The following is a 21,506-nucleotide window of genomic DNA, read 5'->3' on the forward strand; positions in this document are numbered from 1 at the left end:
TGTCTAATTCTGTATCAGATTGTATAAGTATTTGAGCTGGTGTTAATTTCTTTCTCAATCTAGGGACCTCGTGGCTTGCCAGGTGTCAAGGGAGAACCAGGAAAAGATGGGGCAAAGGTAAAAGAACCCAAACAAGAATAATAGATAAAAAGCTTTTACCTACTGCAATTTTTGGTTATACAGGTAATAGCATCAGTATTTTCACATGAGTGTTCTGTGAGAACTTTTTGCTAAAAGGTAATAAAGAAGAACTAAGAATCCTAAGTTTAAATTCTGAATCTGGCCCTCTTTATTTAAAAAAAAGTTTATATAGGCTTTAGCACTGCCAGTAACAACTTTATTTCACTAAATAATATATACTTAGAAAGTATATCTAAGTGTGGGTGCCTGGAAGCCCAGTACAGACATCTGTCAGGATGGTTTCTTTTCCACTCTTTTCACCCTTTTTCTCTTGAAGTGAGTATCCAGATGACTTAGGTAGGAATTCCTGGATGGCACTTTTTATTAGCAAACACTGACTAATTGAACCCAAAACTTTTTGTGGAAAATTCTAGCTGAGGTGTAGCCAGTAGCTTGGAGATATAGAGAGATATGGGAGCTTATATGTAACTGTCTTCTGGTAATCAGGATAAACTTGACTCTGGATCTTCTGTATACGCAGTGAATAAACTGCCCATTGGCTATGGGCTTCTCTCACATTTCTGCCCTATGTTTAGAAAAGTTCTGAGCTGATTATGGTGACAATTATTTTGGTTTTGATTCATTAAAACTTCGAAGCCCTTTCTGTAAAATAAGCATTTGTTTTCCCAACAGATCTTAGAATTTCTTTTTGAAGTTCCCAATAAGCAGGTCCTTAAATATGTCACTGTTCAGCAGAACTCTCAAATTCATGGTTAGAACTGAAAAATTGCTTATGTGTTCTGTGCTTTATTCATCTCAATCTAAGTGATTTTAGATGTTAATCTAATTAATCAGTCAGTGTTGGGCTGTGTGTAGAAATTAAGACGCTGCTGATGAAAAGCTCTATTTGCCTCGCAGTGCTGGATTGTGACAGATAGAATATTTCCTATTGCTCAGTTTAGCCTTGTTTAAAATGTGCCAAAAAATAGGGCTTCCACCACCGTTTTAGGGAACATTTCCATTGTAAAATAGGTCTTGCCATTAGAATTTTTTTCCTGGAAGTTGTGCCCAAATTTTCATGTCTTTATTTCATCCCATTACTTGTAAAGTTTCTCTAGTAGCTAATTTAAAATTGTTTTCATTTCCAAATGTTTTAGTTTGTCCAATAATTTAACCACCACTTCTGAGTAGAAATCAAGACTCCACTCTTTTTTGTTAAGAAGCAATGGATATATGAAGTGTTGATTTTATAAACCTTTGCTTATTTTTGAACTCCATTTAATTGCCTGCTTTTACTATTTGTTTGTTGAGAGGTATTGTGATAGCATTAATCCACAGGCTGTCATTCCTGTGGTCATGTTCCTGCCTACTGCAAATACATGACAGACCTTTTTCAATCTGCTTAGGCACTGAGACATGTTGTCCTGGTTTAACCCTTGTCTTAGAATTTGAAATATTATATGAAATTACTTTCTAAGCATAGTTTACTGTTCCTTCTATCTGATTGAAATATATTAAATAAATTGAATTATATTGTTCAATATAAAAGTGGGTATTAATGGAAAGAAAACATTCTGATTGTCGGAAAATGATTTTGTGATTGGCTGTTTTCTTATGTGAAGTAGTCTACTGCACCAAGCAAGTAGGATTGTAATTATTGTTTCAAGTCAAGTAGTGACAAGTTGTAATTTATGATTGTTGTTACTGCTCAAGGGAACTTGCAGACAAATTGTCAGTTAAATATCTTCAGTAACAATACCAAAACTTTGGAATTCCTGACATCCAACACCTCTGAGAACCACAAAAATAAGTGGTATTTTACCTTGTCTTTTCAATTGCCAAGCTGTTTTTACCAAAGTGGATTCTTTCTTCCTCTGAAATGAGAACTGATTTGTCAAATTGCCAAAGTTGTTTTATAATTGTATTTTGGTTTAGTTTAGTTTCTTTTCTCGAGCCGGTAGTTAATATTTTGTATTTTAATACTTCACTCATGAAGAGTAAGCTGGGAGGAAATTTCATAAGGTCATAAATTGCTGCTATTGAACCTCCATAAGACTTACTAAAAGATTACCATAAATTTAGTTTAAAATTTAGTGATTAAGATTTTTCTTTTATGTAATGAACTTTGTTTAAAGATAAAAAAAACTAATTTCAGTCATCACACCAATATTATGAAGTTGATACAGTGATGTATATTACATCTTTCCACTATTTATTCATCCTGAGAATATGAATGTTGTTACATTATATTACTACTATATTACTTCTTTGATACAAGGATTTAAAATATGTTTGCTTTTTCAGGGTGACAGTGGACTACCTGGTTTTCCTGGATTACATGGGATGCCAGCACCAAAGGTTGAAATTGAATATTTCTTATTACAATATTCCATGTTTCAGCTTTTCCTGAAGTTTCATTTAAAGGGTAAACAAGTCTATATACAATACTACTTCAGAGCATTTGATGAATTGCTTAAAATGAATAGGTCTGAAGGTGATATTTAGGGAAGATACATGCCATGGAACTTCATTACATGGATATCAAACAACAGAAAACACCTGTTATTTAATTTCTGTTTTGCTCTATGGGATTTTCTATTAATTTGATTTTAATACTACTTAGAGGATTCTTCATCACAAATAATGTTTAAAAAAAATAAAAACAATTATATGATTTTCTTGTCATTCTATGTGAGTGACAGAATTTTGAAGAACAGTTCTGAACTATCACAGTGAACTTAGTTCATGTGTGTGCTCCCCAAAACAATTTTCCCCATATTTTTGCTCTTCTATGTCAGCACTCAACTGAATTTACATCTTAGCTTTTCCAAAATCATGTTTCTAACTCTTCAAATAAGGTCTTCAGAAAAGGCCAACCCTTTTCAAAGAGCTGAATTTTCACTTTGGTTCCTGCCTATATTAAAGTAGTGGGAATCACAAAGTACCTTCTATAGAAAGTAGAAGCCTTAAGCATGTGAGCTGTGGATTTTCTCATCATCATGTTGGACATTCTTACCTTCTCCTCTAGCAAAGCTGGGCAAATTCAGGATTTGCATTTAAGTCTTGGGCATATTTTTTCTATCACATGGAGCTCTTTGCCTTCTTTGTGTGTGCTATACATGTATACTTTATATATATAAATAGATCTCTATGGAACTACTTCTATTTTAAAAATTAACTCATATACATTTTGTCTAGGGAGAAAGAGGTCCTAAAGGAGATCAAGGAGTGCCAGGAATATATGGAAAAAAGGCAAGTGACTCTATAAGCATATATTAAAGCAAAATGCTTATGTATCTGTAATGGGATCACCTAGACCATCTGCCTGGTGCAAACCCCCAAGCACCTCTTTCAATCTTCCTTCTCTTCAGTACAAAGGAGAAAATAAGATGGAAAAGCTTGATGATCCAGGTGAGAGAGATCACCTGCCAGTTTCTGTCACAGGCAAAACAGTGACTACTGGGGGAAAAGTAATTTAATTTATTGACAGCTAAAATAAATTTGGATAGTGAGAAAAAAAAAACCCCAAACAACTAAACCCCCTTCTCCTCCACCCTGCCTTTTCCCAGGTTCAGCTTCCCTCCTTCATAGGATAGGAAATGGGGAGCAAGGTAGGGTGGTCTTAATCAGCTTCTCCCTGCTCTTCCTCCTCCCACTCCTCCCCTGCTCCAGGGCAGGTCCTTCCCAAGGGCTGTAGCCCTTCAGGGCAAACCTGGCCTCACACGGATTCTCTATGGGCTGCACTGTGGCTACCACAGCTCCACCATGGTCTCCTCCAAAGCCTACAGGGAATCTGTGCTCCAGCACCCTCTTCTTGATGTCTGCAGAGCTGTCTCTTACCTCCTCTTTCCTTATTTTGTTGGTGTCATGTTTCTGTCCCTTGTTAAACACGTTCCCCACTCGGATGGATCTGGCTGTGTCCGGCTGGGGCAGCCCCTGCCTCCCCTCACACAGCTCCTCATTCCCACTGAGAGCCTGGGCATGGGAACCTCAGACAACATAATTAATATTTTTATAACATACATATTCACAGGAAATGCAATTCTTTACAGCTCAGAAAAACTGCTTTTGCTGGATGTATTTACATTTAGTAATGTCAAGCTCATGCTCTGCTTATTTGGATGTTTTGAGAATCTTTTAATTCTGTCAGTGGATCGGTGTAATTCGTTTTCACGTAGCACAAAATGCACGTGTTTTTTGTAAATATGTCGGTGGGGTGACAGGCATATGGGGCATATGTAATAGTTATAAGGCAAAGAAGTCTATGTTTTATAATACAGATGTGCATATAACCCAACAGGAGAGAGGGAGAGGAGTTAGGGGAGGGAGAAGAAGAGCACATGAAAGGAGTGAGGCTGATAGCAGATGGGAAGAGAGATGTTTTAATCTGTAATTTGGATAAAGCAGAGAATATAGTTTGGCCATCCATTGCTAACAACTGTATTTTCATCTGGCCTTATAATTTCTTCATGTGTTTATAGTCACAATCTAGAGTTAAAACAATTTGAAAGAGGGTCTGTGTTAGCCTTTCTGTAGTTTGAGGCATATTTGTATGTAATGGGGTAGTAGTTATTAATTGACAATTACCTGAATTAAGGAAGTAACAGATCTTCTGTGCTTTTGCAAAATAAGAAATCAAATACATGAATTATTGGTTAAATATATTGAATTTGTGGCATAAACATTGAGCACTACTTACTTTCCGCTTGCTCTTTTTCTCAGGGTTCAAAAGGAGAGAAGGGAGATACAGGGTTTCCAGGAATGCCTGGGCGATCTGTAAGTTTTCTTAAGACAATTTGTCATTAGCTTTTGCTTGTTAATTTACGTGCTGATTGCTGTTAAATGTTGCCACAGGGAGACCCTGGCAGAAATGGGAAAGATGGATTACCGGGCAGTCCTGGCTTCAAGGTATGTAGAAATGTATATTAATATCTTGATAAAAGTCTTCAATAGCATTGCTATTGGTGGTGGTGTAAACATACCGAGTTTATTCTGTGGAATATTACTGGAAATCAAAATAATGTTGTTACTGGGAGGTGTGGAAGTTTACTGAAGCAACGAGCAGACTTAATTGTTTTCAATTGTTCTGTGAGCAAAGCTTTTATTAAGTATCAGTGATCATTAGAGATTGTGTATCCTTTATTTCCTTTATCCTTTTGTGTTTCTCTAACCCTATGATTCTGTTAAAGCAATTTGTATACAAGCATACATTGAAGAATATAATTGCTTTTGAAGGGAGCTACAGGAAAATCAGGGGAAAGTACCTTCAGTTGGATTAATATTTTTGTATATGTTTTTCTTCACTATGCAGTGCTGTTTGTATTTAATGTAGAACAGTTTTTCAACTAAGTATGTGTCTACTGTAAAAAAGGCAATAGGATCTGGTATTTCTGTAATGTATTGCAGTCTGTGAGCTCACTGGATGTTTTGCTTGCCAAGTTGTTGTTTGCACTGTTCTAATTTGTTGAAACATAGACTTCAGTTGTATCAGTTTTAAGTTCACAAGGAAAAGATTTTAAAAATATGTGATGTAAATGCTCAGTTGAATTGATTTAAAGAAGTTTTTCAACAGCAGCTTTGTTTCTATAAGGTTTATTTTAATAATAATACAATTATCTAGGGCTGCTCAAGATTAATGTTACTTCAGTGTTCAAAAATGCAAGTGTACTTCTGAGTGCATTTTTCTGAATTGATATTTTTGTATTTGGAGATCTGGATCTTCTATTTTGTGACCATGTTTGTCTAGTGCAGTTGGGGATGTAGCTGGCATATCTGTGACAGCTGCTGCAGCAGGGATGTATTTAGAGACCTAAAACCTTTCAGGCAGCAGCTGCCAATGAGGTGAATCCAGGGTAATGCCAGTGGAGTCTGGAGAGTCATGCAGCTCAGAGAAGGCAGAATCATAGGTATCAGTTTAGTTGTGCACATAAAAACCCCCTGGTGCATTTGACATACGTTAGTGTCAAAAACATCCTCAGGGAGCTGAAAAATATGATCTTAGTCCTATGGAAAGCCAGTGCCTTTCTGGACTGGGAGTAGAAAAGATACCATTGGGTATCTCAAATATGACCAAATGTCCGTGTGGGAGCAATGGAATTCAATTCCTGGTGTCTGGTCAGCTGAATCAATCCTCCATCTATTGTCCAGACTAGACTTCTTTTATATATAATATGAGCTTGGTTACCTCCAGGAATTTATTTCAAATGAATCCTCTCTTATTTTACATATATGTTTGTGTGTATGTGTGTATATTTGTACACACACACACACACACATACACAGATATTATTGCTAAGGTGGAGGAGAAATTCGTTTTCTGGTACTTCAGAACATAGGAAAAAAATTAGATACTAGATTTTTTTTCTTCTCTGATATTTGATAGCATGAAGAGGTAATAGACATGGTTAACATTAGCATAAAATTTTAACTGTCACTGGTGGCAATTTAGAGTGAAGCACTGCTAAAACATGAATTTGGAGAGTACTTTCATATGTTTTATCCTTGTAAGCAATATACAGAGAATTCACCATATTGTGTGAATGTGTGTACATTTAAACTGAAAGACATTTTCTGGACTATTTTCCTTATTATTGTAGTACCAAAAATATGACGTGCTCATTAGTTTTTATTAATTTTACAATGTAATAGTTAATAGAAACCATATTTTTCATTCAAACGTTTTGTTACCCTGACTTCAACATCTGCTTGCTATAAAACATTGCTTCATTCTGGGTCTGTAATCAAATTCAGAACAGTAACAAACAGGCTGTCTTTGAAGGAAATTTCTGTTGGAGCTTTCCTGGTTTTTTACAATATTCATTTTGGGAAAGAATGTGGAAAAAACATGGCTTGAAACCCAGATGCTACCCATTGTTGCTTCAAGTCCAGCTTTTATAATTTTAAGTTGTGACAGATTATTTTATACATGTGTGTGTATATCTATCTACATATGTATCTGTATCTTTGCCTCTTTTAATGTACTTTTACTTCTGGAATTATTCAAATTTTCAGAATACTTTAGTATTATACATACTTTGATAAATATTTGATCATTTGTGGTACTACTGTATTCTGCAGTACTCTTTTTTTTCATACTCTTATTTATACTAAAAATTAGACAGTAACGGTCTGTTATTGTTTTATGCATTTTTTTCTACCAGAAATTGCTGTTCTGAGTGAAAAGAAAATTTTCTCTCATCTCTTTTTGTAAACTGATAGCTGTCAGACACAACATGAGAGAATATTGGATTGATGACACTTCTTGCTGTCTTAAATTGTTGAAAGATTTTTGGTGAAGTCTCAATGTGTATTGGTTTGAAATTTTACTTAGATTAAAAATATTATTTACTGTTTAAAATAAATATTTTTATTATGCAAATAAGGTTGTTTTCTTAGGACTTTTTTTATTTTAAAGGGAGAAGTTGGGCAGCCTGGATCTCCAGGCCTGGAAGGACATCGAGGAGAGCCTGTAAGTGATTAAATTGCTGAAATATCCTTACGTACTGATTTGTTAGTTTTGTTGATTTTGTTTGTTTGTTTTTTTAGTTAATAGCTATTATACTTCATGTTTAATTTATGTTGATTTAGATTGATTGATATGCCCATGTTTTTAAAAGTGCTTGTTCATCTTTAAATTTGATTAAATTAAAAAAAAATAAACAAGCCCTTAAAGTCAAAGATGCCTTAAAAGAAAAGATTCTTCACCACATTGTTGTTGTATACTGATATATAAATATATATGATATATATATACGGTATAAAATTGTCTCATTAATGACTTCTGTCCTGTTGGTGTTCTTACTACAACAACACTTAAATATTAATAATTATATACTTGAGGAAAGGTTCTGGATGGTCTAACTCTCATTTCTGCTACATGCTGTATCTTCTTTCAGATACTTGTTAATCACACTTTTAAAGTCTATTTTTTCACTATCCACTACCTTTCCCTTGCCCAGTTTTACTGGCCTTTTACTTCCCTGGATCTTGCACCATATTGTCTGCATCTCTGTTCTTCTTGCTCAGCTGGGGACCATGCTGCTTTATTTTCGCTTTGCTTGTTTCCAAAGACATTGTCCCTCTACTGGTATTTGGGCAGCTCATTTTACCTCCTCTTAATATCTGATAGCTGGGCTTGTCCTTGTCGTTTCCTCCTTTGGCTCTTCCAGGCCAGCAGACTGCTTGAAGCAGAGGAGCCAAGGTAGCAGCTTTGAGTGCTGAGAGACAGCCAGCTGTCTTCAAACCATCAGCAGCTCTTCTGCAGGCCAAGAGCAGTAAACAGAGCTCAGTTGGTGGAGCACTGCCTTACAGATGAATTACTTTCTGAATTACATTTTGAATTGTAAGATAAAGAGATACAGCTTTATACAGTCAGAAATTTTGTGGTATTGAATGCAACGGGAGGCAGAGTTACAAGATACTGAAATGAGATAGAAAGTTTTGATTATGAGGAGTTGGAAATAACACTTCCAGCTGAAAAATTCTGAAAGTTTTTCGTTTACATTTTTTATGTATTCACCAAAACCTTCTAAAACATTTTGAATAGACTGCAAAACACTGAAAAATCATGCCCAAGAGACTTTCTTCCCACTTACCTAAGTGAAAAGCTCACATAGTTCCTCCTTTGGCTTTATTTTTTCTTCTTTTTCGGCCCCAAATAACTTGAGGTATTTTAACCTTTTACAGTCTGTGGTGTCTTCATATGTAGGAAAGACTGAAAGTGAGTGTTAATTAAATATCATAAAATACAGCTGAAGGGATTTTGTTATATTGTAGGTTGGTACACTGTAACAAATGTGTTGAGATAAAAATGAGTTCTGTTATTGTCCCTAGACTTGTTTTGTCTTTTAATTTTTACAAAAGAAATGTTAGTTGGTCATTGTGATTTTTAAAAAAAATTAAGAAGTGGAAGGGGAAGGGCATTTATGACCTGGAGAAAACTAAATATTTAATACTTTAACAGCTCTCCTTCTAGTGTGATAACATTTGTTAAGTATGAACTGTATCTACTAATGAAATAAATTTTGGTTTGAAGTTAATATAAATGCTTCACAATATAACATTTTAAAAAGTAGTGTAAACTCATCACTAGAGTCCCATGATTTTGCTTTAAAGGGAAATGAAATGGTAGATTTAAAACATTAAAAGTACTAAGAAGTCTTTTTAAATCACCACAGTATACTATAGAAGGAGACGTCCAAAATATAAACAACTACAAAAAATTTAAACAATCCTAATAGAGCAAGCTGAATTGCATTGCATGCTTCATTTATAATCAGTGGAGGTTCTGAGCAGTAGGAAGTCTACAAGCTGACCACAAAATTGCCTCAAGGTCACCATTAGGGAATATAAGACACTGAATCATCCTTGCTCATCTGCCTCTGTTGCTGATTTAGCACCATCCTGCATGAGCAAACACAGTGCTCCCATTTATTTAGGGCCTGGAGGAGGAGCAAAGGGCAGAGAAGTTCAGTGCAGAAATGTGGTTAAAGTGGGGTTTTGGAAAATGAAAGCTATCCTGAGCTGTGGGATATATGGGTTCCTCTATTTAAGTAGAGGACAATTGGCTTTCACCTGTTGGAAAGTGAGCTGGATTTTGGGTGCTGTGAGTGATGTCTTGTGCAACTTTGCAACTTACTGCTTGTGTTGTTTCTGTTGTTCCCCCAAAGTGTATTTGAAATATAATGTGTAAGCACCTCCTCTCCTCTCCCCTGCTGTGGAATTCAGTGTGAACTGCTCTGGAGGGATGCTCATAGTTAGACCACTGGTGTGGAAGAGTGGGATTGAACTGTGCTGTGCCATCCCTGGGGCAGCCCAATAGGCAGCCTAAGCACAAGACAAGTCTTGGATGACGCAGTTGAAGCTGGATAACTTTGTATCATTGCCCAGCCACATGCAGCTGTGGCCCTGGGACAGCTCAGCATGTTGTGTGGATACCCCACCCAACATACATGCAGACAGCCTTTATTTCTTTCATTCAACCACATTAGTGTTAGACATGGCTTAATTTGTTAAGTTGATGATTTAAAAAATAGTCATCTTATGATCCCTCTTGCTTTAGCAAATAAAAAGAACATGGTTGGGAAATGAATGCTTCTTGAGACATCTTAGGAGCAACTATCTAGGATGGAGAGCATAGGTGGACTCCCAGTGCCTCCAGCCCTTGAGATGTGTAGTTATTTTTTGGACAGAGTACTTTCTGGTATATTATTATTCTTAATAATCCACAAAGTAACAAACAGAAAAATTAGCTTGTAAAAATAAGTAAATATTTTCAGAAGATTTCCCTCAATAGTGCTATTTGGACCTTCAGTCAACCACACTCTCCCAGTTCTACCCACTCTGTAGAATAATATGTGACAGTATGGACAGAATAATTTAGGATTTGTTAAAGGTAGTAATCAAGCTCATTTTCCTGATGGCAAAAACAGACCATGCTGTCACTTCAGTAGTTCAAGGCTAGTCATCTATCTAGCTGATGACAGGCTGTTTTGATAAATGCATTCTTTGAAGGACCAAATGTCTATAGAATAAATCAAGATTTATTTGAGCTTAATTTCAGACTGTCCTTTTAACATAGGTTGGGGTTTTCAGAGTTGGGTTTCAGTGGAAGCTCCTTGTGTTTGCAATTATGCAGATGGGAACTCTGAACTGAGTGCTTGTGGGTAAAGCTGGCAGGACATTCATAGCACTCTTCTAGGCCTAGCATATGCTCTTCTGCCACAAGTAATATGTCTGAGCATTTGCAACTGCTCATGTTTACTCTCCAGAAATCATATTTTTCAGAAATACATCTGCAAGCACTTAAAATGTTAGAGTTTTGTTTCAATATTTAGGTCACATTGCAAGACCTCAGATGTGGCCTCATTTGTGCCAGGGATAGCAGCATAACATGACTTTCAGCTTCTGATTCCCGCTGTTATACCTGTACTCCTGGTTTATGTGTTGATCTTTCATAACTCCATCAGGAATGCCAGCTATGGATCAATGCATTCTCTGAAAAAAAATATGTGTTTCATGCTATGCAATGGTAGCAGAGTTCTTCTTGAAACATGTTCAAAATACACAAGGTACAGCAGAAGTTGTATTGTCTTCATAATGCAGAAATCCTGAAAACAAACTGGTGTAGCCAGATATCCTGTATGTTTGGAAAGCAAATAGATAGTTAATGTAATTCTACTGCATCTAATAGCTAAGCTTCTATTGATAGAAACAGGAAAAAAGAAAATAACAATCTTGACTTAGTAATGTAGTAGTATGCAGACAAAGTTTGGGGTTTTTTTGTCACTGTTATTTTCCTCTCTGTGTCATGTAATGTTTTGCTTGATGCTCCTGCTGTTGATGTTATGTTGCTTTGTACCAATTTTACGTACTAAGATGCCATTTACTCAGCATTTGTATCTTGTATTTGCATTTGCACATTGAGTTATAAAATACTTAGGATGAAAACAAACCTAAAACCTCTAATGTATAACTGTGCAGTAGGCCTTGTTAAAAAATTCCTTTCTGAAAGTGTTACTTAATTTTTTATCTACCTAGTGTGATTATTGTATTTATGCTTTTAATTTCTTCATAGTTTAAAGCATAAAGATCCTGTTGTATTTCCAGTGTTCGAAAGATCATGTGTTGTGTGAATTTATTACTTGTGGAAATATTCCATAGAGCACTAAATACTCTCTCAGATTTTATATCGCCTTAAATTAGGCCCTGCTGTAAAATAGCACTCTCTTTGTAAGTAGTCTGTAAAGAAGAAATTATTTCCTGTCAGTTTTTTAAGAGAAAAGTGATCAGGAGACTCAACAAAGTGGTTGGTGTGAGTCTATCAAAAGTTTTCATTTCTGGTCTGATATTCATGCTTTTGTACTAGTCTGAGATGCCTTGATAGTAGGACCTGAGCTCTGATGGCCTGCTTTTCAAAGGTGTCAGCATTACAGTCATAAGGGGTGTAAAGATTAACATTTTCTCTGCAAATAATGTTTGTGGGTCTCAAAAGAATACCTATTTCTTTTTGAAAATTCTGACTTCTACCTGTAAATAATAATAAAAAAAGTTATTATTTGTGTGGGATGATTTTTTAATGCATAGATGACTGATAGTGATGATTTTGTAGGCATTTGCCATGCTTCATTACTTCTTTACAAGTAGGTTTGGTTAGTTGAATGCACTTTTTGGTATTGGTTCTTTATTCCTCCTTCTAATATCTAAATTGTTGAAGTAGACAGAGCAGAGTTTTGCTGATGACTTTCTGAGTGCTTGAGCTACGTAACAGATGTTGTTAGTTTTGTTCTCACTTGAGAAAGGGGGAGATGACAGCTTTGACCACAATCATTTGTTAATTATGTAGTGCTGTAAGCTCAAACACGCTGTTTAGACTGAATGCAGGCTTTTCTGTCAAATATAACTTCTTGGTAGCCATATGTATTTTGAGCGGCCTTTATTTTCAACCCGGGTTATCTTCATTCTGACTGACAAGTTATTTTAGCTAAATTCATTCCATACTATAATTACAGAAGAGTTAATTGCAGTTAAGAAGAAAATATGAGAGTAGTGCTGTAATGAAACAGGTAATTAAAACACTTCTAGAACTTCAGGCCAACTAATTTGAATTACTTTATTGTTCCCAATTGGCAAAGATGATACAAGACATGACATCATAGTTGCTGATCCAAAGTGTGTTGAAGTCAATGGAAAGACTCCCATTGAATTCAGCCTGGACTGGGACCACAATAAATGCTGTAATAAACTTGGATCCACTAACCTAATGCAGCTAGGAAAATAATACCTGATTTTTAAGTGGAAAAGCTAACATTTCTCTCCCAACTAATTCATACTGTCTGCCTGTTCATCATGATTTCTAATTTTTAAATTTATTTTCTCATACAATGCAATTACATTAATATATTAATTTGCTAATTATAATATCTTATTTGTCCTTGTTTTATCTACAGAGAAAGAAGTTGTTGAAAACTTGGGAAAGTTGTTTTTTGGTTTTTTTTTAGCTAATGCCATTTTAAATTTGATAACTTTTGGAAATCATGTAGAGAAGAGGTGGCATACCCTGCTAACATTTCTTTAAGGCTGTTTTAAAAATGCAATGTTAACAAAGGGAAATTCTTAAAAGTTGTAAGTAAATACGAAAGGAGCTCTAGTTGTAAACCCACTGTGGACTTGAATGGCATATGCTATAAATAGTTGTAAATGGTACTCAGAGCACTCTGTTTTCTGCTTGTATGCACTAGTGGTTTTTATGATAATAAAAGTCTTTTTATGGCTATACTGGCACTTTTTTTGCTAATTAAAATGTGGATATAAGTTAGACACCAGCATTCCTCTCTTACTGCTGGTGTTTTGTCAACATAGAGATAGAAATACCTCTAGCAAAAGTGTTTTAACAATTTAAAATCTTTCTTCTAACTTCATGAGCTGTGTTCTAATAAACAGGTGCTTATCATTTGTTAAAAATCTCTCTTAATAATTTGTTAATATTTTATAAGCTGACAATGAGTGTTAAAACAGTATGATTCTTAATTGTACCACAGTGAGCACTTGAAGGTGCAGCTTTGTTAAAGAGTGCGGTAACTGACTTCTAAGCACAAAATTAGGGGTAGTGATGATTTATTTGTATTCCATGACTGATTCCAGTGAGCTAGACCTGTTTATACACAAAACCACAGGCTTTTCTGAAGAGTTTGTTTGCTTCTATGCAATAAAATAATTGGGGATTTTTTTAAAATTTTCACATAGAGACTTTAAACTTGATGTTTTTCATCTTGGTTATTGGTATTAGAAAGTGAGTTTTAATTGCCAGCTGAAGTGCTTTAGCATAAGCTTTTTCTGTCTAGAGTAAGACATATGTTGTTCCACCTGTGTTTTTTCCCCCTGAGGGAAGGATGATATATAGCTTGAGCCTTTAGCTCTCACGTTTTCATCTTCGCCTAGAGGGAGTCTAGGGATCTGGTTTGAAACCAAGAGTGAATCCATTTGGTGGTATGGATGTATTCATTACACATCCAATGTATAATGAATGGTAACATTCCCCAAATAATATTCATGGTAATATTCCCCAAAAATACATATAAATGTTTGCCTATTTAAATGCTTGTGCATTTAGGAAATTGCAGAGACTGCGATATACATGTGCTTACAAACATCACTACCTTTTTTCTCAATACCAGAAACTATATTTTCTTGGTATTAATATTGCAGTGGGTTTTTCTATAGAAATTGGTGGGTTTTGGCATGTTAACATTATAGCTATGCAATATGATGATGTGTTTTTAAGTGGGAAAGCATCAGTTTAGTGCAACTTATTATCCTTCAAAAGCTTTTCTGACTATAGTAATTTCATGAATACAAACTGCACCATTTTGACTAAAATTTCGCCCCCACCCAGAAATGCAGCTTACACTCAGGAGCGGCTAATATGTGAAAAATTTTCTGAAATTTCCAACCCTGGAAGTGCAACCGAGATGCCGAGTCGAGCACCTGCCAGTAGAACCTGGCATTTCGCAATTGTTACAAATTGGTTACTGTGTTGCGTGGCGGGTGGAGGCGGGCTCCGTGCCAGCAGCGTGGGGGGTGAGGGAGGCGGGGGCTCCCTCCTTCAGGCAGCGCAGCCTGGGGGAGAGGCGAGGGGCTCCGTGCTGCCATCCCTGCAGCTCAGGGGGAGGCGAGAGCTCTGTGCTGCCATCCCTGTGGCCCAGTGGAGAGGCAGGGGCTCCCGCCCCCGCCTGCTGCTGCAGGAGCAGGCAGACTCCGTCCCCGCCTGCTACCACCACCGTGGGAATGGGGGGCCTCCTTTCCCTCCTGCCGCCGCGGGAGCGGGGGGGCTCCTTCCCCTCCTACCACTACCGCCGTGGGTACCAGAGGGCTCCATCCCTGCCTGCCACCGCGGGGCAGCGCTGGGCCGGGGCGAACGAACCTGGCGGCAGCGACGGCTAGCCCCAAGCGGCCCTAATGAGCTGGGCCACTTGGCCCCATCGGCAGCCCCGAGCGGGCTGAGCCGAGCTAGTAAACCCCGCCATCTCGCGATTCTGTTACTATTTGGCAACTTTGTTGCACGCGGGTCCTCGCTGCGAAGGACAGAGTGGCTTATAATCAGGTGCGGCTTGTGTATGGACAAAAAATGAAATGTTGCCGACACCCGGAGATGCGGCTTATAGTCCGTGCAGCTTGTAATCGTGAAATTACTGTAATTGTTTCTGTTCCTTTGAGCAAACGATGTATTGATACATTTCAAGTATATTATCTGATGTACTATTTCTTTGACCCAAAAAAAAGACATCCTAAAAAATCATTAGACTTGATCAAATGTAGATTTTTGAAAAGTTGAATGGACAAATCCACACAATTTTAAACTGATCCTGTGTTCTTTATCAGAAATTTCTATATTCTCAAGTATCAGTTAAAATACTGATTTTTCAGGGGTTGTTGAATTGGCTGAAATTAAAGAATTAAATCAATATAATGTGTGTGTGTGTGCATATCTGTAACTGGTTAGTTCAACCTGCTGAAAATAACTAGTAAAAATCTTGAAAGTTAATTGGTACAATGGAATATCATAAGTATACCTGAAATGCTCAACGTTCACTTCCTATGACATGTGATATATAAAGAAGGACTCATTTGCATTCTTTTTGGATCCACCTGATGTCAGTAGTAATATAGAGCATTCCTGAACTTGTGTGCTAATTTCATTCAGCTAAGAAAACTTTTCTGAGGAAAGGCTTGTAGAGAATGTTTGGTCTGATACATGTTATATATTGGGCTGGCATCTGACTTGTTAGTACCTGGAAAGTTGATGTTTATGCCTCCAGTAATCGTTATTTCAAATATGCTGATTAATTTTTAAAGAATAACATCTCCTTTTATTCAATTTTCTTCTTAACATTTTATGACTTAGGTAAGTATCTGCCAGAATTTCCAGTGACTCTGAAGACCAAACAAACTTCCCCCAGCTAATTGCTATTCTTAGAAACCAAACATAGAGAGTGGGAAGACACTGGGTTGCAATGTAGCAGACATAAATATTTATTTTATCAACTGATTTCGGTTGCATATTGCTGTTCTCTTCTATGCTTTGCAACATGTTTGTGGTAAGTTGTTTAACCACACATAGAAAGATGTTTGACTTTCTTTCCTCTGATCCATCTTCAACAGAGCAGTAACAGTATAGTCAGTTTTCTAGTTAGTCATCTTCTTCAAGATGGGAAAAGACAGAGAAAAAAATTTTTGTACCTGAGTCCTCAGAGGTTCTGATTACAGCCTCCTTTGAGAACTGTGGTCAAGGTGGTGATACAAAGCACTCTAGATGTATCTAGCTCTGAGTGCTGTATCTGGCATCAGATTACAGCCTGAATTCTGGGAATTACCCAGAATGGTTTTCATTTCACCTCATATGGTCAAGTATGAGTCTATATTTAGTCTATTTTTTAATATGATTTTTTCTACAGTGAAACTGATATCTGCATTCAGCTCATCATTAAATATGTGTCTCCAATAGAAGGGGTAATTTATTTTTGACGGTCTTAGAAAGTTTAGATATTTGGATTAAAGTTATTTTAATTGAAACCCTGCAGAAAATACACAAGAGAAAAACAAATAAACAACTTGTAGCAGGGCTTCTTTGTTAGTTTTGTGTTCAAGTGGTAGTTGGGCTATCACTTCTGTGTGTGACCTTCTTGATCAATAGCACTGCATTATTCCTCTCCACAAAAAACTTTAAGCATGAAACTGAGAAACTGATACTCAAGTCTCAGTCACTGAAGTAAATATAGATGTAGAAAATTTGGGGAAATTTGACCCAGTAAGTGTTTCCTTTATTTAATCCTTCCATACTGAAATTACTGTGAATTGAAGTTATGGAAAGTCTTGCCAGAATACAGAATGTTAGTCTGGCTTCTGATACAAAACAAAACAAAACAAAACACCATGATCTTTAATAAGAGTGAATTTAAATCCATTTGCAAGTTTTAACTAATATTTCTGCTAATGTTATTAAACCATTTTAAAAAGCAATGTTTACCTCTTACTGTGCAAATTAGTTTTTGCCAGAGTAGTTAGTTTTAGTAATTAAATTTAACCTTAATGATTACTGAGGGAGTCAAGGTGTGATTTTTCTTTGTGCTCTGGAAGGATTTGGTCCCAGCCTTTGTTCCAATTTTTCTTAGCTATTTCTTAAACAGGTAACAATTGCCAAACAGACTTGGACTAAAGGAATTGTCTCAGAACTTTTTCTTTGGAAATGGATTGGGCTATATAGAAAGGTTTTTTTTTTTTCACCAGTTATTTACTGTCAGATTCTCTCTGTCAGAGCTTTGGGACTTAGCCAAAAATGCACACTGGCCCATCCTGCTTAGTAGCCAGCAATGGACCAATTCTGTTGGAATTTTACAATCACTTTTGGAACATGGTTTTACTGTTTGCTTTTGCTGTGTTCTGTGACCAATTTCGCAAAATCCACCATATTAAAAAAAAATACCCAAGGAAAAAAAGCATGATTTGTTGTTAAACTTACTCACTGCTAATTTAAATGAGTGATTCCTTACTATGGGAAAGAGATGTGGCTGAAACCTCTGTCCATCTGCATCAGTGTGACCTGTGAGGACAGAACTCTGTGGTTCTGAGTTGGGTGTAAGGAACAGAGCAGCACTCCCTTTGGAGAGGCTCTGCTGGCCTCAACCTGCCCTGTCTTATGTGTGCAAGTTGCTCAAGTGCTGTGACCCTCAAGTTTTTTCCTCGCAAGAAAAAGTAATGGAGAAATTTTAAAACATTTTGAAGGCTTGTAACTGCTGGAGTATCAGTGTGTTTAAGTGTCAAACCTGGGTCAGTTTGTCAGCATTTAGAAGTCTGTAGGATTTCTGACAAGCTGGATGTTGATTTCAGTCTCTAAGGCTGGTGCCAGCACAATAGGCAGAGGGAGGGCATCATGGTGTCACCTGCAGGGCTGGGAGTTGTTTTGTCTGCCCACCTTTGGATCCATGAAGATTTGGCAAGTCTGATGCTCTTATACTTTTGAGGGATCTTTACAAGAATCAAAAGTGACACCAGTTTCAGCCTGTGACAAGATATACACAGTTTTCATTTTCTACTAGTATTTCCAGCTTTCAGATTATAGTTTTCCAAGGTCTGTGTTGTTGGCAATGCAATAGGGGTCACTCTGTTCCCCATTTAACATGTGTGTTTTATTGGTAATAACTGATTTGCCAAAAAAGTGTTTGAAAATTGCAGTCTTATAGCTGCAAAGATCTTGGTAATGCTTTTTCTTTCCTGAACTTAATTAAAAGCTGCTCTGCTAGTCTGGTGGATAGTCCTTATGTCTGTGGGAATTCTTCTTTGTATGTAGCCCTTTTTTTCTTTCATCAATTGAAACTACTCAGTAGTAGCAGATTCTGCTTCATTGACTTTCTTTTCCAGTTTTATACATTATCCAAATTCGGTTTGTCTCTTTCATTCTATTAGGACTATTAAGGATTAGCTATAATCCTTTAAAAAGTGTTTTGATTGTTGCACTTTCATCCAAATTTTTGCTTGACTTATACTTTTTTGCATGTCTCCAGTAAATCTCTCATGTATCATCAAGTAGGTTTTTTCAAGTAAGGATCAGTAATACATAAAGAGTTGTGTTTTCCAGGTGTTTAAAGGGATCATGGGAATATGTGGATAGATAGATATCTTTTGTGTATCTTGCTCCATTGCTGTAATTTATGTAAGGCCCTTTAGGGTCTTCCCAGAATCAGAATTGCATATTTTTCAGAGTGGAAGGAACCATTTGGTTGAAACATAAATCAGAAAACTCATATATGCTAGAAATACCATCTTTTTATTGGAAGAAAATAAGATAATAAAGACAATTATACTAAAGTTCTCTACATCTACCTGGGGAATTGACTGCAAAGCAGTTTGCTCATAAGAGAAGAGCTTTTGGAAATACTCTGTAATTTCACATCTTCCAGAGAAGAGAGAAAATGTTATGATTATGGATATGTCACTGTAGTCTAGAAAATCCTACTTTCCATAGGGAAAAGATTACTTTCCATAATAGGGTGTCCTGTCCTACCATGCACTAAAGAAATGGGGAATATTAAAGACAGTTGTAGAAAATAAAGAATAGAAATGAGCTAATATATGGTTTTGTTTTGTTCTGAAAAAAAGTCTTCTGCATGGTTTCTTCTGCTATTTGCAAGCATAAAGTTAACCATGAGGAGGATGCAAGTAATCCTGGTACTAGCTAGAAAAAGCAGGAAATATTTTGAGAAATGTGGCTTGTGTCTTAAGTAAAAATGCTTACATCTAGTTAAACTTTATATAAGGCCCCAGGCAATTTCCTTAATGGATTTTTTGTGGGGTTGCATGGAAGAAAGTCCATCTGTTTAATATAATCCAAAACAAAAATAGATACCTCATGATTAATGAAAACTACAAGAAAATTTTTCCAGGGATTGTGAAAACATTTTCCTCTTACAGTTAAATCCATTCTATTACAGTTAAATCCATTTTATCTGCCAGATATTGTCAAAGAATGGAAGATTTATTTAAATTGCTGAAACTGGAATAAAATATTTATACAGAATTTTGTAACTGTCATAATTGAGGTTCTTCATAACAGAAACAAATTAATGCTTTTGGGTGTTCTGAAGTCCCAGCTGTGCAGGCTGCAGCCAAGAAGGACTGCATCCAGGGATTTGATTGTATACCGAGATGAGCTTCATTTTGCAATGATACTGCGACAGAAGTAGACATCAAGGTGTGTGGGATTTGGCTGCCTGGGCATGGCCACCAAGAACCATTGGAGCTGTATGAGGACAACTACAGCATCTGGCATGCAGAACACAGTATTTAGGGCAGAGTGACATCTATTTTAAAGGGTGATATAGATCTGCTATCCCACAACACTCTCAGTGACACTAGAGATTACTTCAATTATCTACTTCAATTATTACTTCAATTATCTGGTATTCAAGTGTCACTTTAGGTCCTGGAGTTACTCTGCAAAGCCTCCCCAGGCCTAACCAGTCTTTAGAAAGCTGACAGACTTCTAGGTACACATAGGTGAGACAGGTAGAAAATAAATAATTAAACAAGGAGCAGAGGCTGAATGAAGAATAAGGACAGCAGTCCTTACCTAGTCTCCAAAAATCTTGGTTAGCTGCCAGGCAAGTACACAATGACATTACTTTTTAGGTACAAACTCAACAGTAAGTGATAAAACTGCAGTTGAGAATTTTTAGAATAAACATGATTTTAAACCAAGGAATTAGATTTCCTAGACTATCATACTGGCTTTACATTTCATGTGATTATAGCACTTGCTGATTAAGTCTAAAATAATGAATAATATTACAGGCTTCTATGGGGTAAGGAAATACTTCCCATTTAAGGGAAAATTTCAGGTAATGGAGGAAGGTATTGGAATGAAGTAAAGGTATTTGATGAAGTCGAATTGATGATGGTAAAAGAACTGAGGCAGTACTTGCGATTAATTTAATTTTTAAATATGAAGGAATACTGAATAAAACTTACATGAAGCTTTGATGTAAAAGAGAAAGGGGAAAAAATTAACTGATTCAGAAGTATAGAAATTCACCAACTCATACAAGGAGAGAAATCAGTAGAACTTTGATATTTAGGTTTGATTTTTAGATGTTCTGACTAGAAAAGTATTGCTACTTTCTATTGATAATATAACTGCATATGTGATACATATGAACCATTTAACATGCATGCATTTTCTGGAAAGACAAGGGAAAAGAAACTTTAGAATTACAACTCCTTCTCATATTTTATATGAACAAAATGTGCTTGATAGCTTTGAAAAGGACATCCCCAAAGGCAGGTTTTTTTCTATGGGCCAGTGAATCATGAACTATTCCACAGTATTGATTCTATTACTCCCAGTGGGTGGCAGTTTTCACATTTGTAGCAGTTCCAAACATTGTTTTTCCCTTAGTGGCAGAGAAAATGCATGATGAATGTGTTTCATATTAAGCTTTGATTAAACACAGGCATTTGTGATAGTTTTGGTTGCAATATAATATTTTTTTAAAATTGTCTTACAAATGGAGTAAAACTAATTGCTTTGCCTCATACTTTAAAGTTAGAATGCAGTTTTTGATAATTAAGGTAAGGTTTCTTTGACAGTTTAGTTAGTGTTATGTCATCTTATTAAATGTAACTTCCTATTGAAAATGTTTTATTACTCATGGGACTAAAAAAAAGAAAAGATACTCAGATACTAAGGATTTGTATGGCAAATAAAATCTCTGTTTGGGAACAAGACACATTTGCAAAGCTTGATTTTTCTTTTGGCTTGGAAGTTAGGAAACTCTTGATATCTAAACTACCTTCCAGATACCAAGATGCACTGTCTTCTGAGAAAGTGCCAATAA

General features: G+C 36.3%; 1 protein-coding gene across 1 annotated transcript in view; it reads left to right on the top strand.

Moving 5' to 3' along the window:
- COL21A1 (collagen type XXI alpha 1 chain) overlaps positions 1-21,506 on the top strand; it is a 98,647-nt gene that overhangs the window by 52,084 nt on the left and 25,057 nt on the right. The window contains exons 13-18 of the mRNA XM_033056778.2: positions 64-117; positions 2,425-2,478; positions 3,319-3,372; positions 4,843-4,896; positions 4,975-5,028; positions 7,535-7,588. Coding sequence (XP_032912669.1) covers positions 64-117; positions 2,425-2,478; positions 3,319-3,372; positions 4,843-4,896; positions 4,975-5,028; positions 7,535-7,588 — 324 coding nt within the window. The remainder of the gene's footprint in view (positions 1-63; positions 118-2,424; positions 2,479-3,318; positions 3,373-4,842; positions 4,897-4,974; positions 5,029-7,534; positions 7,589-21,506) is intronic.

This window comes from Catharus ustulatus, chromosome 3, assembly GCF_009819885.2.
Source record: "Catharus ustulatus isolate bCatUst1 chromosome 3, bCatUst1.pri.v2, whole genome shotgun sequence".
In the NCBI taxonomy this organism is placed as follows: domain Eukaryota; kingdom Metazoa; phylum Chordata; class Aves; order Passeriformes; family Turdidae; genus Catharus; species Catharus ustulatus.